The 23163-nt window shown below is 44.2% G+C and overlaps 1 protein-coding gene across 1 annotated transcript in view; it reads left to right on the top strand.

The window, feature by feature from the left end:
- CHPT1 (choline phosphotransferase 1) overlaps window positions 1-23163 on the top strand; it is a 91269-nt gene that overhangs the window by 49433 nt on the left and 18673 nt on the right. Inside the window, exons 6-7 of the mRNA XM_069764279.1 lie at window positions 2311-2469; window positions 3029-3154. Of these exons, the coding sequence (XP_069620380.1) occupies window positions 2311-2469; window positions 3029-3154 (285 nt within the window). The remainder of the gene's footprint in view (window positions 1-2310; window positions 2470-3028; window positions 3155-23163) is intronic.

Here is a 23163-nt window from a genome sequence, read left to right as displayed (position 1 = left end):
TGTCTGGAGGGTGGCAGGTTCGACGTTGTGGCAGGCACACCAGACATACCTAGAGTCCTAGATTTCCTTCAGGCAGGGTTCAACAAGGGTCTTAGGCCCAGCACTTGAAGGTTCAGGTCTCAGCACTAAGCTCTTTTTTTGACTATCCTCTAGCGTCACACCCATGGATCGTAACATTCATTCGAGCAACTCAGAGGCTGAGGTCCACTATTAGGCAGTTTACTCCGCCTTGGGACCTTAACCTAGTCCTCAGGTTCCTGTGTAGAGATCGATATGTCCACTGCGAAGATATGCCTATCTCAACTCGCACACGGAAGACTGTGTTTTTAGTGGCGATCACCACAGCCAAGAGGGTAGGGGAGATCCAGGCCCTATCCACGAGAGACGCATATCTCCAGATCAGGGATGATAGTTTAATTTTAAGACTAGACTTGGCATTCATACCAAAGATGGGCTTTACCCAGAACCGAAATCAGGCGATAGTGTTACCCTCCTTTTGTAACAATCTTTCCAAAGTGAAAGAGGAAATCCTTCACTCTCTGGATGTCAGACAGGCGGGTATAGAATATCTAGAGACCACTAGTATCTGGCGTATAGACCCAAAGCTGTTTATTCTTTTCGGGGGAAAAAACAAGGGGAAGAATGCCTCTAAAGCTTCAGTTGCACAATGGATTACGACTGTAATCTCAGACGCTTACCGGTCTGAGGGGGTTACCCCTCCAGTAGATCTAAGTGCCCAAACTTCCTGTGGGGTATCTGTTTCCTGGGATGAGAGAGCAGGTGCATCATTAGAGCAGATCTGTAGGGCAGCAACATGGGCACATTCTGTAAGCATTATAAACTCGATGTACTGTCTGGCCAGCAGACTGCATTTGGTAGGAAAGTTCTCCAAGCGGTAATCCCACCCTAGGGAGGTTCTTTGGTACTCTCCATGGTGCTGTCAGGAGGGACGTCCTGGAAAATAGGCATTAGACCTACCAGTAATTATGTTTCCAGGAGTCCATCCTGAAAGCATTGGTAGTTCCCTTCCCGTTTTTTGTTGATATGTCATATGTTGTAATATAATTCTGTCATTAAAGTGTTATTTGCATTAAACCATGTGGTAGTACTTGTTACAACACTGAGGGAAAGAGGGTGGGATGGGACCTTTTAACCTCTCATGTGCTTGCTGTCCCTGCAAGGAGGAGGAGGACGTCCTCCATGGTGCTGTCAGGATGGACTCCTCGAAACATAATTACCTGTAGGTCTAATGCCTATTTTTTATTTTTGAGAGATTGTTAGGTTTAAACATAAAAATGTTAAAAGAAATCAATAACAATGTATATCTTTTATTTTTAAATGTTTTGTTGAATTTCAGCAAAAAGAAGATAAGTAGAAGGTGAAGCACTCTATAACTGAATCAGTATTTTTTTTTTTTAAATACAATAAATGTGTTTAGGGGACAGAGTGGGTTCAATACTGAACTGGTGGATGGAACTAAGGGAGGCTGACTGTCCACATGTAAGGATGTGCAAAATACTTGCATTGCCCCAGGTGTTGGCTATGCCGCTGGGTATCTGGCAGTGCATCACATTTGCAGCAGGTCATAAAAGCCAAAAGATATTCTACGAGGTACTACAGATGCTTGTCATGAAGGAGTTGAAAAATTCTAAGACTGCAGTAATCATTTATACCTTCCCAACAGTAAACATATCGGTAGGTCCAATGTCTCGTCTCAGTCTTTGATGCAGGCTCATGAGTTGTGCTTGCTTCATTCCTGGCAGTTGATGGCTATGTGAACTAGTCTGGGATTTCACTGTCATTGAATGAAGTTGTAAGCGAGAGTTTTTGTAGTTTCAACCAATCACATTCACTGTCGCTAAGCAGAACATACCAGGGCCAATAAGCAGTCACCATTTAAAGAAAGCTACTGCTAACTTAGGCTACGTTCACATTAGCGTTTCCCGACGCAGCGTCGGGAAATGCTGCGGCGACGCATGCGTCATGCTCCCCTATATTTAACATGGGGGACGCATGGACATGCGTTGTGCTGCGTTGTGCGACGCATGCGGTTTTTTTTGCCGCAAGCGTCGGGCGCAGAAAACGCAACAAGTTGCATTTTTCTAGCGTCCAAATTTCGGCAAAAAAGGACGCATGCGTCGCAAAACGCAGCGTTTTTGCGTGCGTTTTGGTGCGTTTTTATTTGCGTTGTGCGTTGTCGCCGACGCAGCGGCGCACAACACAAATGTGAATGTAGCCTTATTGAGCAGCAATTATGCCGAATAGAAAAAAAGCAAAAAAAATAAAGTTTGTTTATCCACTTTTTAACAGGGAACGAGTGTATTATCTCCTGGTCTTCATATTGGATTAATCCTCATGTTGGGGCTAATGATTTACAAGAAGTCAACCACAGATTTATTCTACAAACATCCATGTCTATACACCTTAACCTTTGGGTTTGTAAGTGCCAAAATTACTATAAAACTTGTGGTAAGTCTCTTCATGTACTTAATTCTGAACTGTCTAATGAATTGTGGAACAACTCTAAGACTTCATTCAGACGTCAGCTTTTTTGACTTACAAGAAAAATGGATCTAGTTCCTGCAGTTTTTTTCACATGAGAATGAAAAAAAAGTTTCTCCACCTTCTGCTATCCATCAGTCGGTGAAAAACTGATGGCACGCAGATGACATCCGAATGCTGTCAGATTTTTTTCATTGACGTAAAGACTTGCATTGCTAATTTTGATCCGACACTCCGATCAAAGTTTGACATTTCTGTGATTTTGCTCAAACCACTCGGTCTGAAGAAAAAATCTGACCTGTGAACAGCATCATATCCATCATATGTACGCCTGCTATTAATGAGACTTGTGAATAAGGCCTAACAGTTGAAATAATATGTTATATACACACAGCTTTGTTAGTTTTTGTTGATAAATCTAAAAAACCTGTATAACACGTAGAAAGTGTTATTATTGAAAGCACATATATAAATGTGTATGTATAACCGCATTCTATAATGCCACTGTAATATTGGCTTCTTTCAGCTTGCTCACATGACCAAAAGTGAACTCTATCTTCAGGATTCTGCATTTATTGGACCCGGTCTTCTATTTTTTGATCAGTATTTCAACAGTTTCATTGATGAATACATTGTTTTATGGCTGGCAATGGTAAGTAGTTTGATACTGATGAGCAATCTATGTACTAATGTCCCCTCTTTGTGTATGTAACATGTTTAAAAATGTCTTAACCCCTTAATGACCGCCGATACACCTTTTTAATTGCGGCAGTTAAGGGTTCTTAAACCACAGGAATAAGGGTATAGCGCCCCCCAGAATCGGGATGTTTCTGAGAACATGATTTGGGTCGGTTTTTACTGTAATAACTGTAATAACGGCGACTGCAAAAAAAAAAAAAAAGTCAGATTTTCCATTTAATTTCTCTCTCCTCTGATGTGATCGCACGTGAGAGGAGAGATCCACCCCGACTCAAGTTAAAGTTGGGGTTGGAATTAGAATTGGGGGGTTTCCACTGTTTAGGTACATCAGGGGGTCTCCAAACGCGACATGGCGCCACCATTGATTCCAGCCAATTTTGCGTTCAAAAAGTCAAACGGTGCTCCCTCCCATCTGAGCCCTGCCATGCACCCAAACAGCGTACTCAGAAGAAATTGCACAACAAATTTTGTGGTCCAATTTTCTCCTGATACCCTTGTGAAAATAAAATTTACTTTGGAACCAAATTTTATTTTATTTTTTTTGTGAAAAAGTAAAATGTTCATTTTCTCCTTCCACATTGCTTTAGTACTTGTGAAGCACCTGAAGGGTTAATAAATTTGAATGTGGTTTTGCGCACCTTGAGGGTTGCAGTTTTTAGAATGGTGTCACTTTTGGGTATTTTCTGTTGCCCCCCAAACTCACTTCAAATGTGAGGTGGTCCCTAAAAAAATGGTTTTGTTAATTTGGCTGGAAAAATGAGAAATTGCTGGTCAACTTTTAACCCTTTATAACTTCCTAACAAAAGAAAAATGTATATGTTTCCAAAATTGTGCTGATGTAAAGTAGACATGTGGGAAATGTTATTTATTAATTATTGTGTGACTTATCTCTCTGATTTAAGGACATAAAAATTAAGTTTAAAAATTGCAACATTTTCCAAATTTTCAACATATTTCTGTTTTTTTATAATTAAACACAAGTCATATCGAAGAAATTTTACCACTAACATGAAGTACAATACACTACCGTTAAAAATTTTAGGGTCACACAGACAATTTTGTGTTTTCCGTGAAAACTCATACTTTTATTAATCAAATGAGTTGCCAAATGAATTGAAAATCTAGTCCAGACATTGACAAGGTTCGAAAAAAGATTTTTATTTGAAATACAGTATATACTCGAGTATAAGCCGAGATTTTCAGCCCATTTTTTAGGGCTGAAAGTCCCCCTTTCGGCTTATAGTCGACTCATACCCAGGGGTAGGCAGGGGAGGGGGAGCTGGGGCTCTCTAATTATACTCACCTGCTCCTGGCGCGGTCCCTGCAGGTCCCTGGCTCCCTGGTGTCCCAGCTTCTTCCTGTACTGAGCGGTCACATGGTACTGCTCATTATAGTAATGAATATGCTGCTCCACCTCCCATAGGGGTGGAGCCGCATATTGATTACTGTAATGAGCAGTAACTGTGACCGCTCCGTACAGGAAGAAGCTGCGGCATCGGGGAAGCAGGGACTGCACTGCGCCAGGAGCAGGTGAGTATAATGGGGTGGGGAGCGCTGCGCGATATTCACCTGCTCTTCGTTCCGGGCGCTGTTCCGTCTTCAGGTCAGAGCGGCACCGGAACTAAGTCAGGTGAATATTGAAAGTGCCGGGGGCCTGAGCGACGGAGAGGCCATAATTAACGTTTGTGCTGCACTATATGGGGCAAGTGTCTGTATGGAGCATCTTATGGAGCCATAATCAACGTTTGTGCAGTACTGTTTAGGGCAAGTGTCTATATGGGGGCCATAATCAACGTTTGTGCAGCACTATATAGGGCAAGTGTCTGTATGGAGCATCTTATGGGGCCATAACGTTTGTGCAGTACTGTATGGGGCAAGTGTCTATATGGGGGCCATAATCAACGTTTGTGCAGCACTATATGGGGCAAGTGTCTGTATGGAGCATCTTATGGGGCCATAACGTTTGTGCAGTACTGTATGGGGCAAGTGTCTATATGGGGCCATAATCAACGTTTGTGCAGCACTATATGGGGCAAGTGTCTGTATGGAGCATCTTATGGAGCCATAATTAACGTTTGTGCAGCATTGTATGGGGCAAATGTCTGTATGGAGAATCTTATGGGGCCATAACGTTTGTGCAGCACTATATGGGGTAAATATCTTTATGAAGCATCTTATGGGGTCATAATTAACGTTTGTGGAGCATTATGTGGGGCAAGTGTCTGTATGGAGCATCTTATGGGGCCATAATCAAGGTTTGTGCAGCACTATATGGGGCAAATATCTTTATGGAGCATCTTATGGGGCCATAATCGACATTTGTGGAGCATTATATTGGGCAAATGTGTCTATGGAGCATCTTATGGGGCCATTATTAACCTTTATGCAGGATTATATGGGGCATATTTTAATATGGAGCATCCTATGGGGCTGTCATAAACTTTATGGAGCATTATATGGGGCTCCTGATTCACTATGGATATCCAAAAACACTTAACCTACTGATGTCTCAATTAATTTTACTTTTATTGGTATCTATTTTGACTTTTGACATTTACCGGTAGCTGCTGCATTTCCCACCCTAGGCTTATACTCGAGTCATTACGTTTTCACAGGTTTTTGTGGCAAAATTAGGGGGGTTGGCTTATACTCGGGTCGGCTTATACTCGAGTATATACGGTAATAATTTTCTTCTTAAAACTTTGCTTTCGTCAAAGAATGCTCCCTTTGCAGCAAATACAGCATTGCTGACTTTTGACATTCTAGCAGTTAATTTGCTGAGGAGATCTGGAGAAATTTCACCCCATGCATCCAGAAGCCCCTACCCCAAGTGGGTTTGGCTTGATGGGCACTTTTTGCGTACCATACGGTCAAGCTGCTCCCACAACAGCTCAATGGGGTTGAGATCTGGTGACTGCGCTGGCCACTCCATTACAGATAGAATACCTGCTGCCTGCTTCTTCCCTAAATAGTTCTTGCATAATTTGGAGGTGTGCTTTGGGTCATTGTCCTGTTGTAGGATGAAATTGGCTCCAATCAAGCACTGTGTACAAGGTATGGCCTTCGTTACTCAAAATCCCTTTTACCTTGTACAAATCTTCCACTTTACCAGCACCAAAGCAACCCCAGACCATCACATTACTCCACCATGCTTAACAGATGGCGTCAGGCACTCTTCCAGCATCTTTTCAGTTCTGCGTCTCATAAAGGTTCTTCTGTGTGATCCAATCACCTCAAACTTGGATTCATCTGTCCATAACACTGTTTTCCTATCTTCCTCTGTCCAATGTCTGTGTTCTTTTGCCCATATTAATCTTTTCCTTTTATTAGCCAGTCTCAGATATGGCTTTTTCTTTGCCACTCTGCCCTGAAGGCCAGCATCCCGGAGTCGCCTGTTCACTGTAGACGTTGATACTGGCGTTTTGCCTGTACTATTTAATGAAGCTGCCAGTTGAGGACCTATGAGGCGTTTATTTCTCAAACTACAGAATCTAATGTACTTGTCTTGTTGCTCAGTTGTGCAGTGGGGCTTCCCACTTCTCTTTCTAGTCTGGTTAGAGCCTGTTTGTGCTCTCCTCTGAAGGCAGTAGTACAGACCGTTGTAGGAAATCTCCAGTTTCTTGGTAATTTCTCGATGGAATGAAGAATAGACTGTCGAGTTTCACATGAAAGTTCTTTTTTTCTGGCCATTTTGAGAGTTTAATGCAACCAACAAATGTAATGCTCCAGATTCTCAACTAGCTCAAAGGACGGTCAGGTTTATAGGTTCTCTAATCAGCCAAGCTGTTTTCAGCTGTGATAACATACTTGCACAAGGGTTTTCAAGGGTATTCTAACAATCCATTAGCCTTCTTACACAGTTAGCAAAGACAAAGTACCATAAGAACACTGGAGTGATGGTTGTTGGAAAAGGGCCTCTATACACCTATGAAGATATTGCATTACAAACCAGACGTTTGCAGCTAGAATAGTCATTTACCACATTAACAATGTATAGAGTGTATTTCTGAATCATTTAATGTTAGCTTCATTGTAAAAACTGTGCTTTTCTTTCAAAAATAAGGAAATTTCTAAGTGACCCTAAACGTTTGAACGGTAGTGTATGTCACGAAAAAACAATCTCAGAATCAGTGGGATCCGTAAAAGCATTCCAGAGTTATAGCCACATAAAGTCACAGTAGTCAGAATTGTAAAAATTGGCTCTGTCACTAAGGGGTTAATAATAAATATTATTTATGCTGCAGAAAATTTTCACTGTGACAAATCCACAATAAGTAAGTGACAGAATACGCATGTCATACTCCTGGATTTCACCCTACTCTATTACAGAGTATTAAATAAGGTAAAATACAAAATGAAAATATGCACAAGAATGATCATGCTGCAGATTTGAAATCCACATCATGCACTTATTTTCATGCTTACTTTTTCCGCAGTGTGTCAATGAGATTTTGAAAACTCCGTTTACTTATATTTCAATGTAAATTGCTGCACATTTGAAATTAACTTAGCCTTATGTTCTTTAAGTCCATAAAGACAAAGCCAGTTGTCACCTTTCAGACCATGCAAATTTGGTAAAATCTGACATGTCACTATATATATATATATTAATAACTATAGAAAGCTTTTAAATAGGAGAGGGCAATAGATGAACTATTTATGCCTGCTGGAAATTTTTGCCAAATTTACGCTTTTTTCCACAAATATCCGCAAGTCATATCAAAGAAATTTTATACTATCATGAAGTACAATATGTTATGAGAAAACAGAATTGGTGGGATCCATTACAGCGTTCCAGAGTTATGACCTCCTAAAGTGACAGTGGTCAGAATTGTAAAAAATGGCCTGGTCAGGAAGGTGAAAACAGGCTTCGGGGTGAAAGGGTTAATGCTGTTATTTTGGACCGCAATTATCCCCTCAGAAATCGCAATTCGTAAGCGTGAGACAAATACGGCCTCACAGCTTATCAGTCTAATAGACCCCTAACTGGTAGTGAAATAATGGTCCTCATTTGTGCCAAAGAGCGATTTCGGTTTGTTTGAATAGGCTAAAGATATTCACTTTTTTGCAAGGAAACTTAAGTGGTGCAAGCACTTTGTCCGACGAAACAAACATATTTGCGCAGAGTTAAACATCACCCCCCCAGACCTCTTGCCTGATGTTCAGGAACTAGCATCCTTAAATGAATATCCCCTTGATATAGTGGGATGTCGGCCTTTTACATCTCTTAAAAATAGGAGAAATAAAATGCCACCCATGACTGGGGACTTCTAGCCAATTGATGTATTTGTCAATTTAGGAATGACCATATCAATAGATTCAACCTCTCTAAGGAACACATGTGGGCACTTGAAGGGTTGGAAAAGGACTCGTTTATTAGCAAATCACTGTACAGATGGGAACATGTGATCTTGGACACAACAGTACAGAGACATGTGTCAGGAGATTCTGAAAGACAGAAATGGCTGTACCATCCTGTCCACAAGTCCTACTCCCTCCCAGTATGAAAAGCTGAAACTTTTGCTTAGTGAGGCCAACAAGAATAACTTAATTAGTAAGGATGAATTTGCGTATCTCCTCCCTACCCACCTTAGTATGGCAACGTTTTACTCTTTGCCTGAAATCCATAAAGATCCTAGTCCAATTAAAGGTAGGTCTTTCATGCCCTGCATTGGTAGCTTGGGTCAAAATGTGGGGATATACAGGTGCTTCTCACAAAATCAGAAGAGTAAAGAGTAAAATGAGACACCAGATATAACAATGCAGACAAGCTGAAGGCTGCTATCAAAGCAACCTGGGCTTCCATAACACCTCCATGCCACGCTGCATTGATGCAGTAACTGATGCAAAAGGAGCCCCAATCAAGTATTGAGTGCATTTACTGAACATACATTTCAGTAGGCTGACATTTTGGATTTTAAAATAATTTTTTAAGCTGGTGTTATGAAGTATTCTAATTTACTGCGATAATGACTTTTGGGTTTTCATTGGCTGTAAGCCATAATCATCAACATTAACAGAAATAAACACTTGAAATGGATCACTCTGTAATGACTCTGTATAATGAGTTTCACTTTTTGTATTGAAGAACTGAAATTAACTTTTTACTCTTTGCCTTGACAGCACCCACTGGAGAGAGGGATCCGCCCCACAGGAACAGGAAACCTACAGAAAATAAAAGGGGGCGGTCCGCCTCTCCTCAGTTGGTTTCCTATTCCCAGGCGCGGGCTGGCCCAGGTGGCAGAAATGCATATGCCCCCCGGGCCGGGGTCTAAGCAGCTGCACAGGGCCGCTGGAGGACTGGCAGTGACTAATACATAGCGCACCTGTAGTGCGCGATGGTGTCATCCCGCCAGCAGCCCTAACATGCAAGCTGCAGGGGTATGTGATGAGCAGGCTCCTATGCGCCACTGCCACTCTGAGGGAGAGAGCCAGCAGCCAAGATGAAAGGTCAGAATACCGGCATACCGGCCTGTGTGTGCACGGAGCTCCGGCTTCTCCTGCTCTTATCTGCTATCCCGGCAGAGAAGAAGAGATGGGGGAGGTGCCGGGACAGTGCAGAGCTGTGAGCAGGAGAAACTGAAGAGCTGCACATGGACATCAGCCGCCCCTGCACCACAGAGGAGAGTGTCTGTGTGTGTATGAGGAGAGAGTGTGTGTGTGTATGAGGAGAGTGTGTGTGTGTGTGTGTGTGTGTGTGTGTGAGCTGCGTGCGTGCGTGCGTGTGTGTGTGAGCTGCGTGCATGCGTGTGTGTGTGTGAGCTGCGTGTGTGTGTGAGCTGCGTGCATGCGTGTGTGTGTGAGCTGCGTGCGTGTGTGTGTGTGTGAGCTGCGTGCATGTGTCGTGTGAGCTGCGTGCATGTGTGCGTGTGAGCTGCGTGCGTGTGTGTGTGAGCTGCGTGCGTGTGTGTGAGCTGCGTGCGTGCGTGTGTGTGAGCTGCGTGCGTGTGAGCTGCGTGCGTGTGTGTGCTGCGTGCATCTGTGAGCTGCATGTGTGTCATTATACAGTGGGGCCGTGCGTGTGCGTGTCATTATACAGTGGGGCCGTGCGTGTGCCTGTCATTATATAGTGGGGCCGTGCGTGTGCCTGTCATTATACAATGGGTGTGTGTGTGTGTGTCATTATACAGTGGGGCCGTGCATGTGCGTGTCATTATACAGTGGGGCCGTGCGTGTGCCTGTCATTATATAGTGGGGCTGTGCCTGTCATTATACAGAGGGGGGCTGTGTGTGTGTGTGTCATTATACAGTGGGGCCGTGCGTGTGCCTGTCATTATACAATGGGTGTGTGTGTGTGTGTCATTATACAGTGGGGCCGTGCATGTGCGTGTCATTATACAGTGGGGCCGTGCGTGTGCCTGTCATTATATAGTGGGGCTGTGCCTGTCATTATACAGAGGGGGGCTGTGTGTGTGTGTGTCATTATACAGTGGGGCCGTGCGTGTGCCTGTCATTATATAGTGGGGCCGTGCGTGTGCCTGTCATTATACAATGGGTGTGTGTGTGTGTGTCATTATACAGTGGGGCCATGCGTGTGCGTGTCATTATACAGTGGGGCCGTGCGTGTGCCTGTCATTATACAGTGGGGCCATGCGTGTGCGTGTCATTATACAGTGGGGCCGTGCGTGTGCCTGTCATTATATAGTGGGACTGTGCGTGTGCCTGTCATTATACAGAGGGGGGCTGTGTGTGTGTGTGTCATTATACAGTGGGGCCGTGCGTGTGCCTGTCATTATACAGTGGGGCTGTGTGTGTTTGTCATTATACAGTGGGGCTGTGCATGTGTGTCATTATACAGTGGGGCCGTGCGTGTGCCTGTCATTATACAGTGGGGCCGTGCGTTTGCCTGTCATTATACAGTGGGGCCGTGCGTGTGCCTGTCATTATAGAGTGGTGCTGTTGCGCGTGTGTGTGTGTGTGTGTCATTATACAGTGGGGCTGTGCGTGTGTGTGTCATTATACAGTGGGGCTGTACATGTGTGTGTGTGTGTGTCATTATATAGTGGGGCTGTGTGTGTGTCATTATACAGTGGGGCTGTGCGTGTGTGTGTCATTATACAGTGGGGCTGTGCGTGTGTGTGTCATTATACAGTGGGGCTGTACATGTGTGTGTGTGTATGTCATTATATAGTGGGGCTGTGTGTGTGTCATTATACAGTGGGGCCGTGCGTGTGTGTGTCATTATACAGTGGGGCTGTGCGTGTGTGTGTCATTATACAGTGGGGCTGTGCGTGTGTGTGTCATTATACAGTGGGGCTGTGCGTGTGTGTGTCATTATAGAGTGGGGCTGTGCGTGTCATACAGTAGGGCTGTGCGTGTGCCTGTCATTATATAGTGGGGTTGTGCGTGTGTCATTATACAGTGGGGCTGTGGGTGTGTGTTTGTCATTATACAGTGGGGCTGTGCGTGTGCCTGTCATACAGTGGGGCTGTGCATGTGCCATTATACAGTGGGGCTGTGCGTGTGTGTGTCATTATGCAGTGGGGTTGTGCGTGTGTGTCATTATACAGTGGGGCTGTGCGTGTGTGTCATTATACAGTGGGGCTGTGCGTGTGTGTATGCCATTATACAGTGTGGTTGTGCGTGTGTGTGTGTCATTATACAGTGGGGCTGTGCGTGTGTGTGTCATTATACAGTGGGGCTGTGCGTGTGTGTGTCATTATACAGTGGGGCTGTGCGTGTGTGTGTCATTATACAGTGGGGCTGTGCGTGTGTGTGTCATTATACAGTGAGGCTGTGCATGTGCCTGTCATACAGTGGGGCTGTGTGTGTGACATTATACAGTGGGGCTGTGCGTGTGTGGGTGTCATTATACAGTGGGGCTGTGTGTGTCATACAGTGGGGCTGTGTGGGTGTCATTATACAGTGGGGCTGTGGGTGTCATTATACAGTGGGGCTGTGTGTGTCATACAGTGTGGCTGTGTGTGTGTGTCATTATACAGTGGGGCAGTGTGTGTCATTATACAGTGGGGCTGTGTGTCATTATACAGTGTAGCTGTGTGTGTGTGTCATTATACAGTGGGGCTGTGTGTCATTATACAGTGTGGCTGTGTGTGTGTGTCATTATACAGTGTAGCTGTGTGTGTGTGTCATTATACAGTGGGGCTGTGTGTCATTATACAGTGTGGCTGTGTGTGTGTGTCATTATACAGTGTGGCTGTGTGTCATTATACAGTGTGGCTGTGTGTGTGTGTCATTATACAGTGGGGCAGTGTGTGTCATTATACAGTGGGGCTGTGTGTCATTATACAGTGTAGCTGTGTGTGTGTGTCATTATACAGTGGGGCTGTGTGTCATTATACAGTGTGGCTGTGTGTGTGTGTCATTATACAGTGTAGCTGTGTGTGTGTGTCATTATACAGTGGGGCTGTGTGTCATTATACAGTGTGGCTGTGTGTGTCATTATACAGTGGGGCTGTGTGTCATTATACAGTGGGGCTGTGTGTCATTATACAGTGTGGCTGTGTGTGTGTCATTATACAGTGAGGCTGTGTGTCATTATACAGTGTAGCTGTGTGTGTGTGTCATTATACAGTGTGGCTGTGTGTGTGTGTCATTATACAGTGGGGCTGTGTGTCATTATACAGTGTAGCTGTGTGTGTGTGTGTCATTATACAGTGTGGCTGTGTGTGTGTGTCATTATACAGTGTGGCTGTGTGTGTCATTATACAGTGTGGCTGTGTGTGTGTGTCATTATACAGTGGGGCTGTGTGTGTGTGTCATTATACAGTGGGGCTGTGTGTCATTATACAGTGTGGCTGTGTGTGTGTGTCATTATACAGTGAGGCTGTGTGTGTGTGTCATTATACAGTGGGGCTGTGCATGTGTCTGTCATTATACAGTGGGGCTGTGTGTGTCTGTCATTATACAGTGGGGCTGTGTGTCATTATACAGTGTGGCTGTGTGTGTCATTATACAGTGTGGCTGTGTGTGTGTGTCATTATACAGTGGGGCTGTGCATGTGTCTGTCATTATACAGTGTGGCTGTGTGTGGCATTATACAGTGTGGCTGTGTGTGTGTGTCATTATACAGTGGGGCTGTGTGTGTGTGTCATTATACAGTGGGGCTGTGTGTGTGTGTCATTATACAGTGGGGCTGTGTGTGTGTGTCATTATACAGTGGGGCTGTGTGTGTGTGTCATTATACAGTGGGGCTGTGTGTCATTATACAGTGTGGCTGTGTGTGTGTGTCATTATACAGTGAGGCTGTGTGTGTGTGTCATTATACAGTGGGGCTGTGCATGTGTCTGTCATTATACAGTGGGGCTGTGTGTGTCATTATACAGTGTAGCTGTGTGTGTGTGTCATTATACAGTGGGGCTGTGCATGTGTGTGTCATTATACAGTGGGGCTGTGCGTGTGTGTGTGTGTGCCATTGGTGCATTCACTCTGTCATTCTTTGGACTGCAGACTTGTGCTTCTCACATTGCTGGCAGTGCTGTGGTTATTTGGCGGGTGTGTGGCTGTAAGTTTGTGATTTGCATACATGCGGTCACATGCCGACCAGACTTGCATGGCCTAATGCAACTGTATTGAACAAGGCCCAAAACAGTCTAGTCGAAATGTGGCTGGGAATATATATATCGCATGCTTGCAGTCACAAGACCACCTGTTGCCGGCACCAGAGAATCTTCATAGCGCATGATATGAGGATTCACACATAGTGTCTGTAGACATGTAGCATAAGATCCGACAACCCCTTTAAGGATGAGCCGCTACTCATGGGCCACTGCTGTGTGCTTGCCCCCCAGGCTAAAATTTGCCAGTCAGCCCCTGCCTATTCCTATGGGAACCTCAGGATTCTCCTACAAGAAAACATACCTGGGCCAGTGCATGCCACCTCTTTGGTGTCCGTGAGAACGGCAGGGGCTGCGGTCCAGAGGCAGCATCGGGGGAGTTCCATTTGACGGCTCCCTCCTCGTCTGGTGGATGGAGTGATGACTGGGTACGGGGAGGGCCGCCCTGTCTCACTCAGGAGACGTGCCGTTGGGTGCATGGAGCATATCCCTAACATCTCCAGCGGCGTACCGGGAATGGAGCAGGCCCCGACTGACATAGTGGTCACGCGGGGTGAAGACAACGTTCCGGGATGCGGCCCGGTGCGGGAAGCCGGGTCCACGCATGCGCCCACTAACGCAGATGCTCCTGCCCCAGAAGTGAAAATTGGACTTCCGGGGCACACAGGCCAAGGTACAAGCAGTGGGGGTAGCGCTGATAGGCGCATGCGCAGTACACCGCAGCTGCTGACCTGGAACTGGATGGAGGACTTTCGGGTCACAAAAAAAAAAGTGTGGATTGTGCTCTATAAAAGCGGAGAATCGCTGGCAGTCGGCAATGCAATTATGTCATCCCCAGGCCAGATCATGAATCCTCCAGCAGGGGACTCAGCAGGCAGGGACCACTCCGGCAGAGGTTTTACTGATGCCAGTCGCAAGAGTGATGCAGCGGACTCCAGATCCAGGACTGTGCCTCCTGATCCGGTACCGATAGCTTCACTGGGTGAGTGTATAAACTCTTCCTACTAAGCTGACACCCTTTTCTCTCTTGCTGTATCCCCCCTCTTTCAGGCCAAGAAGAAGCAAAAATCAAAACATAAGCAGTGCGCCTTATGCAGACAACCTCTCCCTGATTCCTACCCCAAGAAGCTAAGGAATGCATCAGTGAGACCATGCAGGGGGCAGCGATGTCAGTTAGACACATACATGCTATAATTAGAGAGGAGTTGCAAGCCATTGCCCATCCTAACACAACCCCAGAGAGTAAAAGCAAAAAGAAAGTAGCTTCCAGCTCGGAATCCGATAATGACCAGGAAATAGACTCAGACTCCTCATTCGCATCCTCTTCATCATCATCGTCATCATCATTATCATCAGAAATTGAAGGGCGATCATGCTTCCCCCTTGGATAGTGTGGAAAAGGGTAAGTTCACACAGGGCGTTTTTTTTTTTTTTCCTGCAGCAAAACCTGATCTTCTTGGCTGAAAAGAAGCTGCGTCAAAAACGCAGGTTTAGGTAAAAACGCTGTAAATGATACCTGTTTATTATTTTGCTGCATTTTTTCAACACCCATTCAATGGGTGAAAAACGTTGAAAAAACACTGCAAAAACGCTGAAAGAAGTGACATGCTCTGTGTCCAAAAAATGCAGCAAAGCACAAAATACTGATCACACAAAAAACCAGTGTGTGTGCATGAGATTTCTAAAATCTCATAGGCTTTGCTGGTACTGTAAAAAGCAGTTGAAAATTAGCATAAAAAAGCAGCAAAAAAACGCCAATATCATTATTTGCAGCGTTTTTACTGCAGAAAATTCAAGGACATTAGCATGGACAAAGAGAAAAAAAACACACTAAAAATGCACCTAAACCTGCGTTTTTGATGCAGCTTCTTTCCTGTGTGAACTTACCCTAACTTAGTAAAATCAGTAAGAAACACTATGGGGTGTGAGGAGACAAAAGATGCTCAAACCACGCAGGACATAATGTTTGCGGGTTTGGCAGAGAGGAAAAGGAGAGCCTTCCCGGTAATTCCAGCGGTTAAGGCCTTGATAAAAAGGGAATGGGAAAAGCAAGACCAGAGAAGCTTCCTCCCATCAGCCTCTAAAAGAAAATACCCATTTAGCGATGAAGAGCTTCTAACATGGACTAAAGTCCCTAAAGTGGACGCAGCCGTTGCCTCTACTTGTAAACAAGCCACACTACCAGTGGAAGATGCAGGCCTGCTTGCCGATCCTCCTGATCGCAAGGCAGAATCATCATTAAAAAGGTCATGGGAAGCAACTGCGGGCATATTTAAACCAGCAGTGGCCAGTACATGCACCGCCAGATCAATGCTCGTATGGATTGATCAACTGGACCAGCAGATTGAGAAAAAAGTCTCTAGAGATAAACTGAGGGATGCTATTCCTTTAATTAGAGGGGCAGCAGCCTTTGTGGACGATGCATCAGCGGATGCACTACGCCTAGCAGCGAGGTCTGAAGGTCTGGTAAATAATGTCAGGCGGGCTTTGGGGATGAAAAGTTGGAAAGGGGACACGCAGTCGAAATCAAAGATCTGCGCTATCCCATGTGAGGGTGAGTTTTTCTTTGGGAAAACCCTAGACGACATACCAAGACAAAAGAAAGGAAAAATGCTTTTCCTGATTCTTCTATTCCTGTCTATAGGTGAGCATTTAAAAGAAGGCCATTTGGTAAAAGAAGACAAGCAGAAAGACCAACGAGATGGGCCACAAAGGAAGAGAAACAGAGGGGTACTATGTTTAGAGGACCTGGCTTCCGAAAGGAAAATAAGTACTAAAAAAACAGTCACCCCAGTAGGTGGTAGACTAAAATTATTCTTCCCACAGTGGTAAAAGATAACTGCTAGCTCGTGGATCTTGAGTTTAATCAGAGAAGGAATAAAAATCGAATTCCTTCAGATTCCCCATGATGCATTTATTGTAACATCCCTCAATTCGCCAATACAACAAAAACCCTTGAGATAGAAATTCAAAGCCTATTAACCAAAAGTGAGTCTTAGTTAAAGGGAACCTGTCACCCCCAAAATCGAAGACAGAATGCAGCAGGAAAGAGTCTACCACAAAAATCTACACTAAAATATGGAGGAAATTCCTGCAGTTCCATACAACTTCTGATCCTACAGAAGTCCCGATAGGGCCCATCTTAGACCCAATAGAATTCCTACAAAAGGGAAAAGTATCTGTAAATACATTGAAAGTCCATGTGTCTGCACTAGGGGCCCTCCATGGCCATAATGTTGCAGGGAATAAATGGGTGTCCCGATTCATCACAGCTTGTGAACGGATCAGTCCCGTTCACATACCGAGGGTTCCTCCCTGGGATTTAAACCTGGTCCTAAACACTCTAAAAGAACCTCCTTTTGAGCCAATAGATACAGCATCCCCAAAACACCTATCACTCAAAACGGCCCTCTTAGTAGCACTAACATCTGCTACGAGAGTTAGTGACATTCAAGCTTTGTCTATAGACCCACCTTTCCTACTGACGTTTCAGGATAGATTGATTTTAAAAACAGACCCCTCATACCTTCCTAAGGTGGCAGGAAAATTTCATAGATCACAAGAAATACTTCTCCCCACCTTCTTTAGGAACCCTTCCACCCCTGAGGAACGGAAGTTTCACACCCTGGATGTCAGGACAATAGTATTAAAATACATTGAAACGACTAGGAGTTGAAGGCAGTGTAGGGCTCTGTTCATATCCTTCCAGAGCCGCAAGAAGGGGTATGGAATCAAGAGGGGCACCTTATCCCTCTGGATTAGGGACGCTATCCGGCTGGCTTACTCCGTTAGAAATGAAAATCCTCCTGAGGGCATTAAAGCGCATTCTACTAGAGCTATGTTATCTTCATGGGCCGAAAGGGGAAACGTTCCAATTGAAAACATATGTAAGGCGGCAATGTGGTCAGCTCCTTCTACCTTCTATAACCACTATAAGCTTGACCTCTCTTCAGCTTCTGACCTGGACTTTGGCAGGACTGTCCTCAGCACGGTGGTGCTGTCGTGGCGAAGAGTAAAAAGCCGGATTACTTACCGGTAATGCTCTAATTTTGTGAGAAGCACCTGAATTTAGAAAAGTGTGGAAAGGCTTTTGTTACAGCTCTTTCCGTCATACACCAGGGATACAATGGACCTTCTACAGAAACTTGAGGGTATTACTGTGTGAATGAACATGGTTGGCAAGCATTATTGCTGAGGCCCTATTCATTGATACCGCATGACATGGGCCTAAGGGTAGTACAATATTTTCTGGCATCTAGGGGTGTACAATTTTGGGCCCATAGTGACTTTGTACTTGACCTTTTGAATTACAGCCTTAGAAATAATGTGCTTTTGTTTGACAAGAAGATCTACTGCTAGCTCAGGGGCACAGCCATGGGCAATTGCTGTACTCCAACAATTGCAAACTTGTTCCTAGGCAGGTCGGAGGAGGCTGATGTTTTCACAGATGAAATAGAAAGGTTTATCGGCAGTATAGAGTTATGGATGAGGTTTATCGATGATATCTTCATCCTATGGAAAGGATCACTAGAGAACTTTTACTCTCGTTGTGGAAACTCTTAATAATTTACTTGGCCTAAGGTTCTCATGGGAAATTGATGGACACAAACTGTCATTTAATGACCTCATGATCTCCAAGAAGGGTAATGGCTCTTTAAGGACTACCATCTTTTGCAAACCAACTTCCACCAATTCCCTTCTTCTGTATCATAGCCACTATCTTTTGCCACAGAGGAAGGGAATACCAAAGAGCCAATATCTGCTTCTAAGTCGCAATTGCTCTACAGAGTTGACTTCAAACAGTCCCAAGACTTTCTAGAAAGACTCAGAGCAAGGGGTTATCCTGATTGGATATTGAGAAAGGAATACCAATTTGCCCTCCAACAGAAGATAAAAACTTCCTCAACATCCCCCTTCCCCCCCCAATGGGATCTCTTATGAGACTTGATAGCGACCTTTGACAACGGGGCTTCACAAACGAGAGCTGTTATGGAAAAACATTGAGGTATCCTGAGAATGGATGTTGATCTTATATGGCCAATGCCACAAATTAATTTCCTCAAGAATCGCTCCATTGGAGATATTGTGATACAAAGCCACTTCACACCATCAAGTGAAGGAGCATGTGGCTACCAAAGCCACCAAAGGGGTGTTTCAGATGTGGCGGATGGGTGACGTGTCAACATGTTGTCAACACAAAAACCTTCACTACCATGGTTACTGGTAAATCCTTTACCATCTGGGAGTTCATAACTAAGTTATAAAATCTTATATATAATTGTCTAAGGGTCACTTCCGTCTGTCTCTGTCCTTCTGTCACGGTTATTCATTCACTGATTGGTCTCGCCAGCTGCCTGTCATGGCTGCCGCGACCAATCAGCGATGGGCATAGTCCGAAAGAAAATGGCCGCTCCTTACTCCCCGCAGTCAGTGCCTGTCGCCCGCATACTCCCCTCCGGTCACTGCTAACACAGGGTTAATGCCGGCGGTAACGGACCGCGTTATGCCGCGGGTAACGCACTCCGTTACCGCCGCTATTAACCCTGAGTGTCCCCAACTTTTTACTATTGACACTGCCTATGCGGCATCAATAGTAAAAAATGTAATGTTAAAAATAATTTAAAAAAAAAAAACCTGCTATACTCACCCTCCGTAGTCGCTCGCGTGGGCCGCCATCTTCTGTTGCAGGTTCCGGTGGCAAAGATGGTATGGGAGAAGGACCTGCCATGACGTCACGGTCATGTGACCGCGACGTCATCACAGGCCCTGCGCGCATGCACGAGAAGGACCTGCCATGACGTCACGGTCATGTGACCGCGATGTCATCACAGGCCCTGCGCTAGAAAGACCTGCCATGACGTCACGGTCATGTGACCGTGACGTCATCACAGGTCCTGCGCTCATACCAACCCTGGGACCGGCAGCTGCCGTGGACTACAAGGGGCCCTCGGAAAGGTGAGTATATGTTTATTTTTTATTTTTTAACCTGTGACAAACTTGGCTGGGGAATATACTACGTAGCTGGGCAATATACTACGTGACTGGCCAATATACTACGTGGCTCTGTGCTGTATACTACTTCGCTGTGCAATATACTACGTGGCTCTGTGCTGTATACTACGTAACTGGGCAATATACTACGTAACTGGGCAATATACTACGTAACTGGGCAATATACTACGTGGCTGGGCAATATACTACGTGACTGCAATATACTGCGTGGCTGGGCAATATACTACGTCGCTGTGCAATATACTACGTGGCTCTGTACTGTATACTACGTCACTGGGCAATATACTACGTAACTGGGCAATATACTACGTGGCTGCGCAATATACTACGTCACTAGGCAATATACTACGTAACTGGGCAATATACTACGTGGCTGCGCAATATACTACGTCACTAGGCAATCATGTCATGATTAAGGGAGCTTAGTCTCCAGAAATGCGTTGAGATTCTTACTCATATGGTTCTTGCTGAAGTCTGTATCCTCTATGCTTAAAGTTTGTGAATAAAAAAAACTATTTTTTACGGATTCAGTGAAGCTGGACATTCTCTTCTTTTTTTTTTTTTTGAAACTACATTCGCCTTTAGGAGACATGTCAATAGGATACGCTTGGGGGTGACACCAAAACAATTGGATTTTCAGTATATGATCTGGTCAAACCACGAAAGAGGGGTGGTGACTTTGATAAAATACTACTACAAGAGACTGCATGGATTTTTCGGCTACATACAGTTTAACAAGAGGGATTTAAGGAACAGTTCAATTCTATCTGCTTTGTCTAAATACGTATATTGCTGGTCATCTATGTGCCGCCCCTTCACTACTTTTTTCTCCGGTGGCCATCCTATGGACTAGATCAATACAAACACGCTTTTCCCAAATTAAGTGCTCTTGCACCCCGACCACTATAAATCCCCTGCCCACTGTCCGTCTATTTAACTCTGCATAAACTCACCTGCAGTATGGGTTTATGAGCCACGGCATGTCAATTATCTGCAGCGGATACTGGTCTTCACTGTCTAGTTTCACCCATAGCCATTCATTAGATTCGGTAAATCTGTGTGGTTCACTGAACACATGCGTATTTATCTGTGCAGTAGGTAGGCTGTGTCCAAAACGCTGCTATTTTTTGTCAATGGACACATAGCCTATGTTCAGCTTTTACTTCATACGCCATATTTTGCTTTTTGTGCAATGGCACTGTGGAGTCAGTGCCAAAAAAACCCTCTCCATTATGCTTCAGACATACACTAAGCATGACCTTTGGGAAAGCTTTCTAAGTTAGAATAGGGTACTTTGTCTACCCATGGAGAGAAGAGTTGAATCTGCCTTCGGACACTTTGGGATTTGCCATATGGGGCCACTACATATTGGGCATTCATTAAAGTTTTAACTAGGGTTTATTATCTACCTCCTGCCTTCCATATACCTAGATCTTTCCTTCCTTATCGATAATTAATTGAATGGTGTGCTTATTCTATCTACAGGACCTACCCCACTGTTCTTAATAGCATTGTGAATGCAAACCAGACAAATAAAATACATTAATGAGGTGTGATGAGGCATGATCATGGATTAGATAGATGAGTCCAGGAATGAACTCGCGATCCGTTCCCCGCTGAAATTGCATCAGCAGCGTTATGATCACGATGGCGACGTGTGCACACACCACATTGATGTTCACAAAGCGCTTTCGCCATGATGGCGCTAAGGCATGCCCCTGATATTGACATCATTAACCCCTTTTTCCTCCCGATCCTGATATCACCTTCATGACCAGGCCAAACGTTACAATTCTAACCAGTGTCACTTTGAACTCTGGAACGCTTCAATTGATTCTAGTAATTCTGAGATTATATTCTCTTGACATATTGTACAGCATGACATTGGTAAAATTTGTATGATACAACTTGCTTTTGTGAAAATATCAGAAATTTGGTGAAAATGTTGAAAATTTAGCAATTTTCAAACTTTTTTCATTTTTATGCCTACAGTATTTTTGTAAATCAGATTTCCCATAGGTCTAGTTTACGTCAGCACAATATTTGAAACATATTTTTTTCTTGTTAGGAAGTTAGAAGGGTTAAAAGTTGATCAACAATTTCTTATTTTTTCAACACTATTTATAAAGCCATTTTTTTAGGGACCACTTCACATTTGAAGTGACTTTGAGAGGCCTATTTGACAGAACATACCCCATAGTGACACCATTCTAAAAACTGCACCCCACAAAGTAATTAAAACCTCATTGAGGAAGTTTATTAACCCTTCAGATGCTTCACAGGAATTATTGCTATGTGGAAAGAAAAACTAGTTTACTTTTGTTCACAAAAATGTTACTTTTTCCCCAACTTTTTATTTTTGCAAGGGTAACAGAATAAAATGCTCCCCAGAATTTGTTCTGCAATTTCTCCTGAGTACGCCGATACTCAATATGTAGGGACAAAACTACTGTTTGGGCGCATGGCAGGGCTCTGAAGGGAAGGAGCGCCATTTGACCGCTCACCATTTCTACGTGAGCCAACTGAATCAAATCATTTATGGCTAGGTATATGCGGGGGTGTTGAACATCTCAATGTTGCTTCATCTTACCGTACTCGGCGCCTTGAATTTAATGGTTATCTAACATTTCGTTCTTTACCCTAGGTCTTGTATTATCCATGCGGTGCCTTCTATGAATGGTACTGTCGGCTCAAGTGGCCACCGGATCCGGATTCACTGCCCTACATGGGTTTAGTGGGCCTGGGTTATGGTGAACTTGACCCTGCTGCACCCTGAATGAAGGTGCTCATTTCTGGGTGGTATTTACCATCTGAGTTGTCTATACGAGGGTGACAACTGTGCGTGTGGGCCGTTGGTAGTTGCTATAATTTGACCATTAATGGGTAGTCCGCGATGAGTACCTATACCTTGGCTACCTATTCTATAGTGAGCCCAATAGCAGAGGGGCCGTTGGTTTGTCTTGTGTGTGCTTTTTCATGCATGCGCGTAATAAATATGATCATGGGGGTTCCATCGTAATACGTAGGTTCCGCCTGGTAAGGAATAACAATGCCTACTTTTCTATGAGATCTTTTGAGATATGACATACCTTAACCCTTATCCGGCTGAATAGGTACAATTGTAACTATTCCGTTTTAAAATTGCAATAACTTTTTTTTGAAAAGACGTAGAGGGCTGAAATTTCGTGACATCTCTACATTTTTGGTCCAGAATATATTGGCCAAATTTCAATAAAATATCTCCACCCGCTTCCGAGATAAGGGGTCGAGATCTTTTTGCATCCATAACAAGCTGCATAGGTACAAATGTACCTCATATATTTTGAATGAAGATAATGCAAGGGAAAAAGCATAAATTTTTTTTTAATGATAATGCTATTTAACTATTATAAACAAGTAAAAAACTGTTCATTTACATTATAAAAGAAAATGT

The sequence above is a fragment of the Ranitomeya imitator genome, chromosome 4 (assembly GCF_032444005.1).
Source record: "Ranitomeya imitator isolate aRanImi1 chromosome 4, aRanImi1.pri, whole genome shotgun sequence".
NCBI classification, from domain to species: domain Eukaryota; kingdom Metazoa; phylum Chordata; class Amphibia; order Anura; family Dendrobatidae; genus Ranitomeya; species Ranitomeya imitator.
The sequence above is the reverse complement of the archived record's forward strand: the minus strand, read 5'-3'. Positions and strand labels throughout refer to the sequence as shown.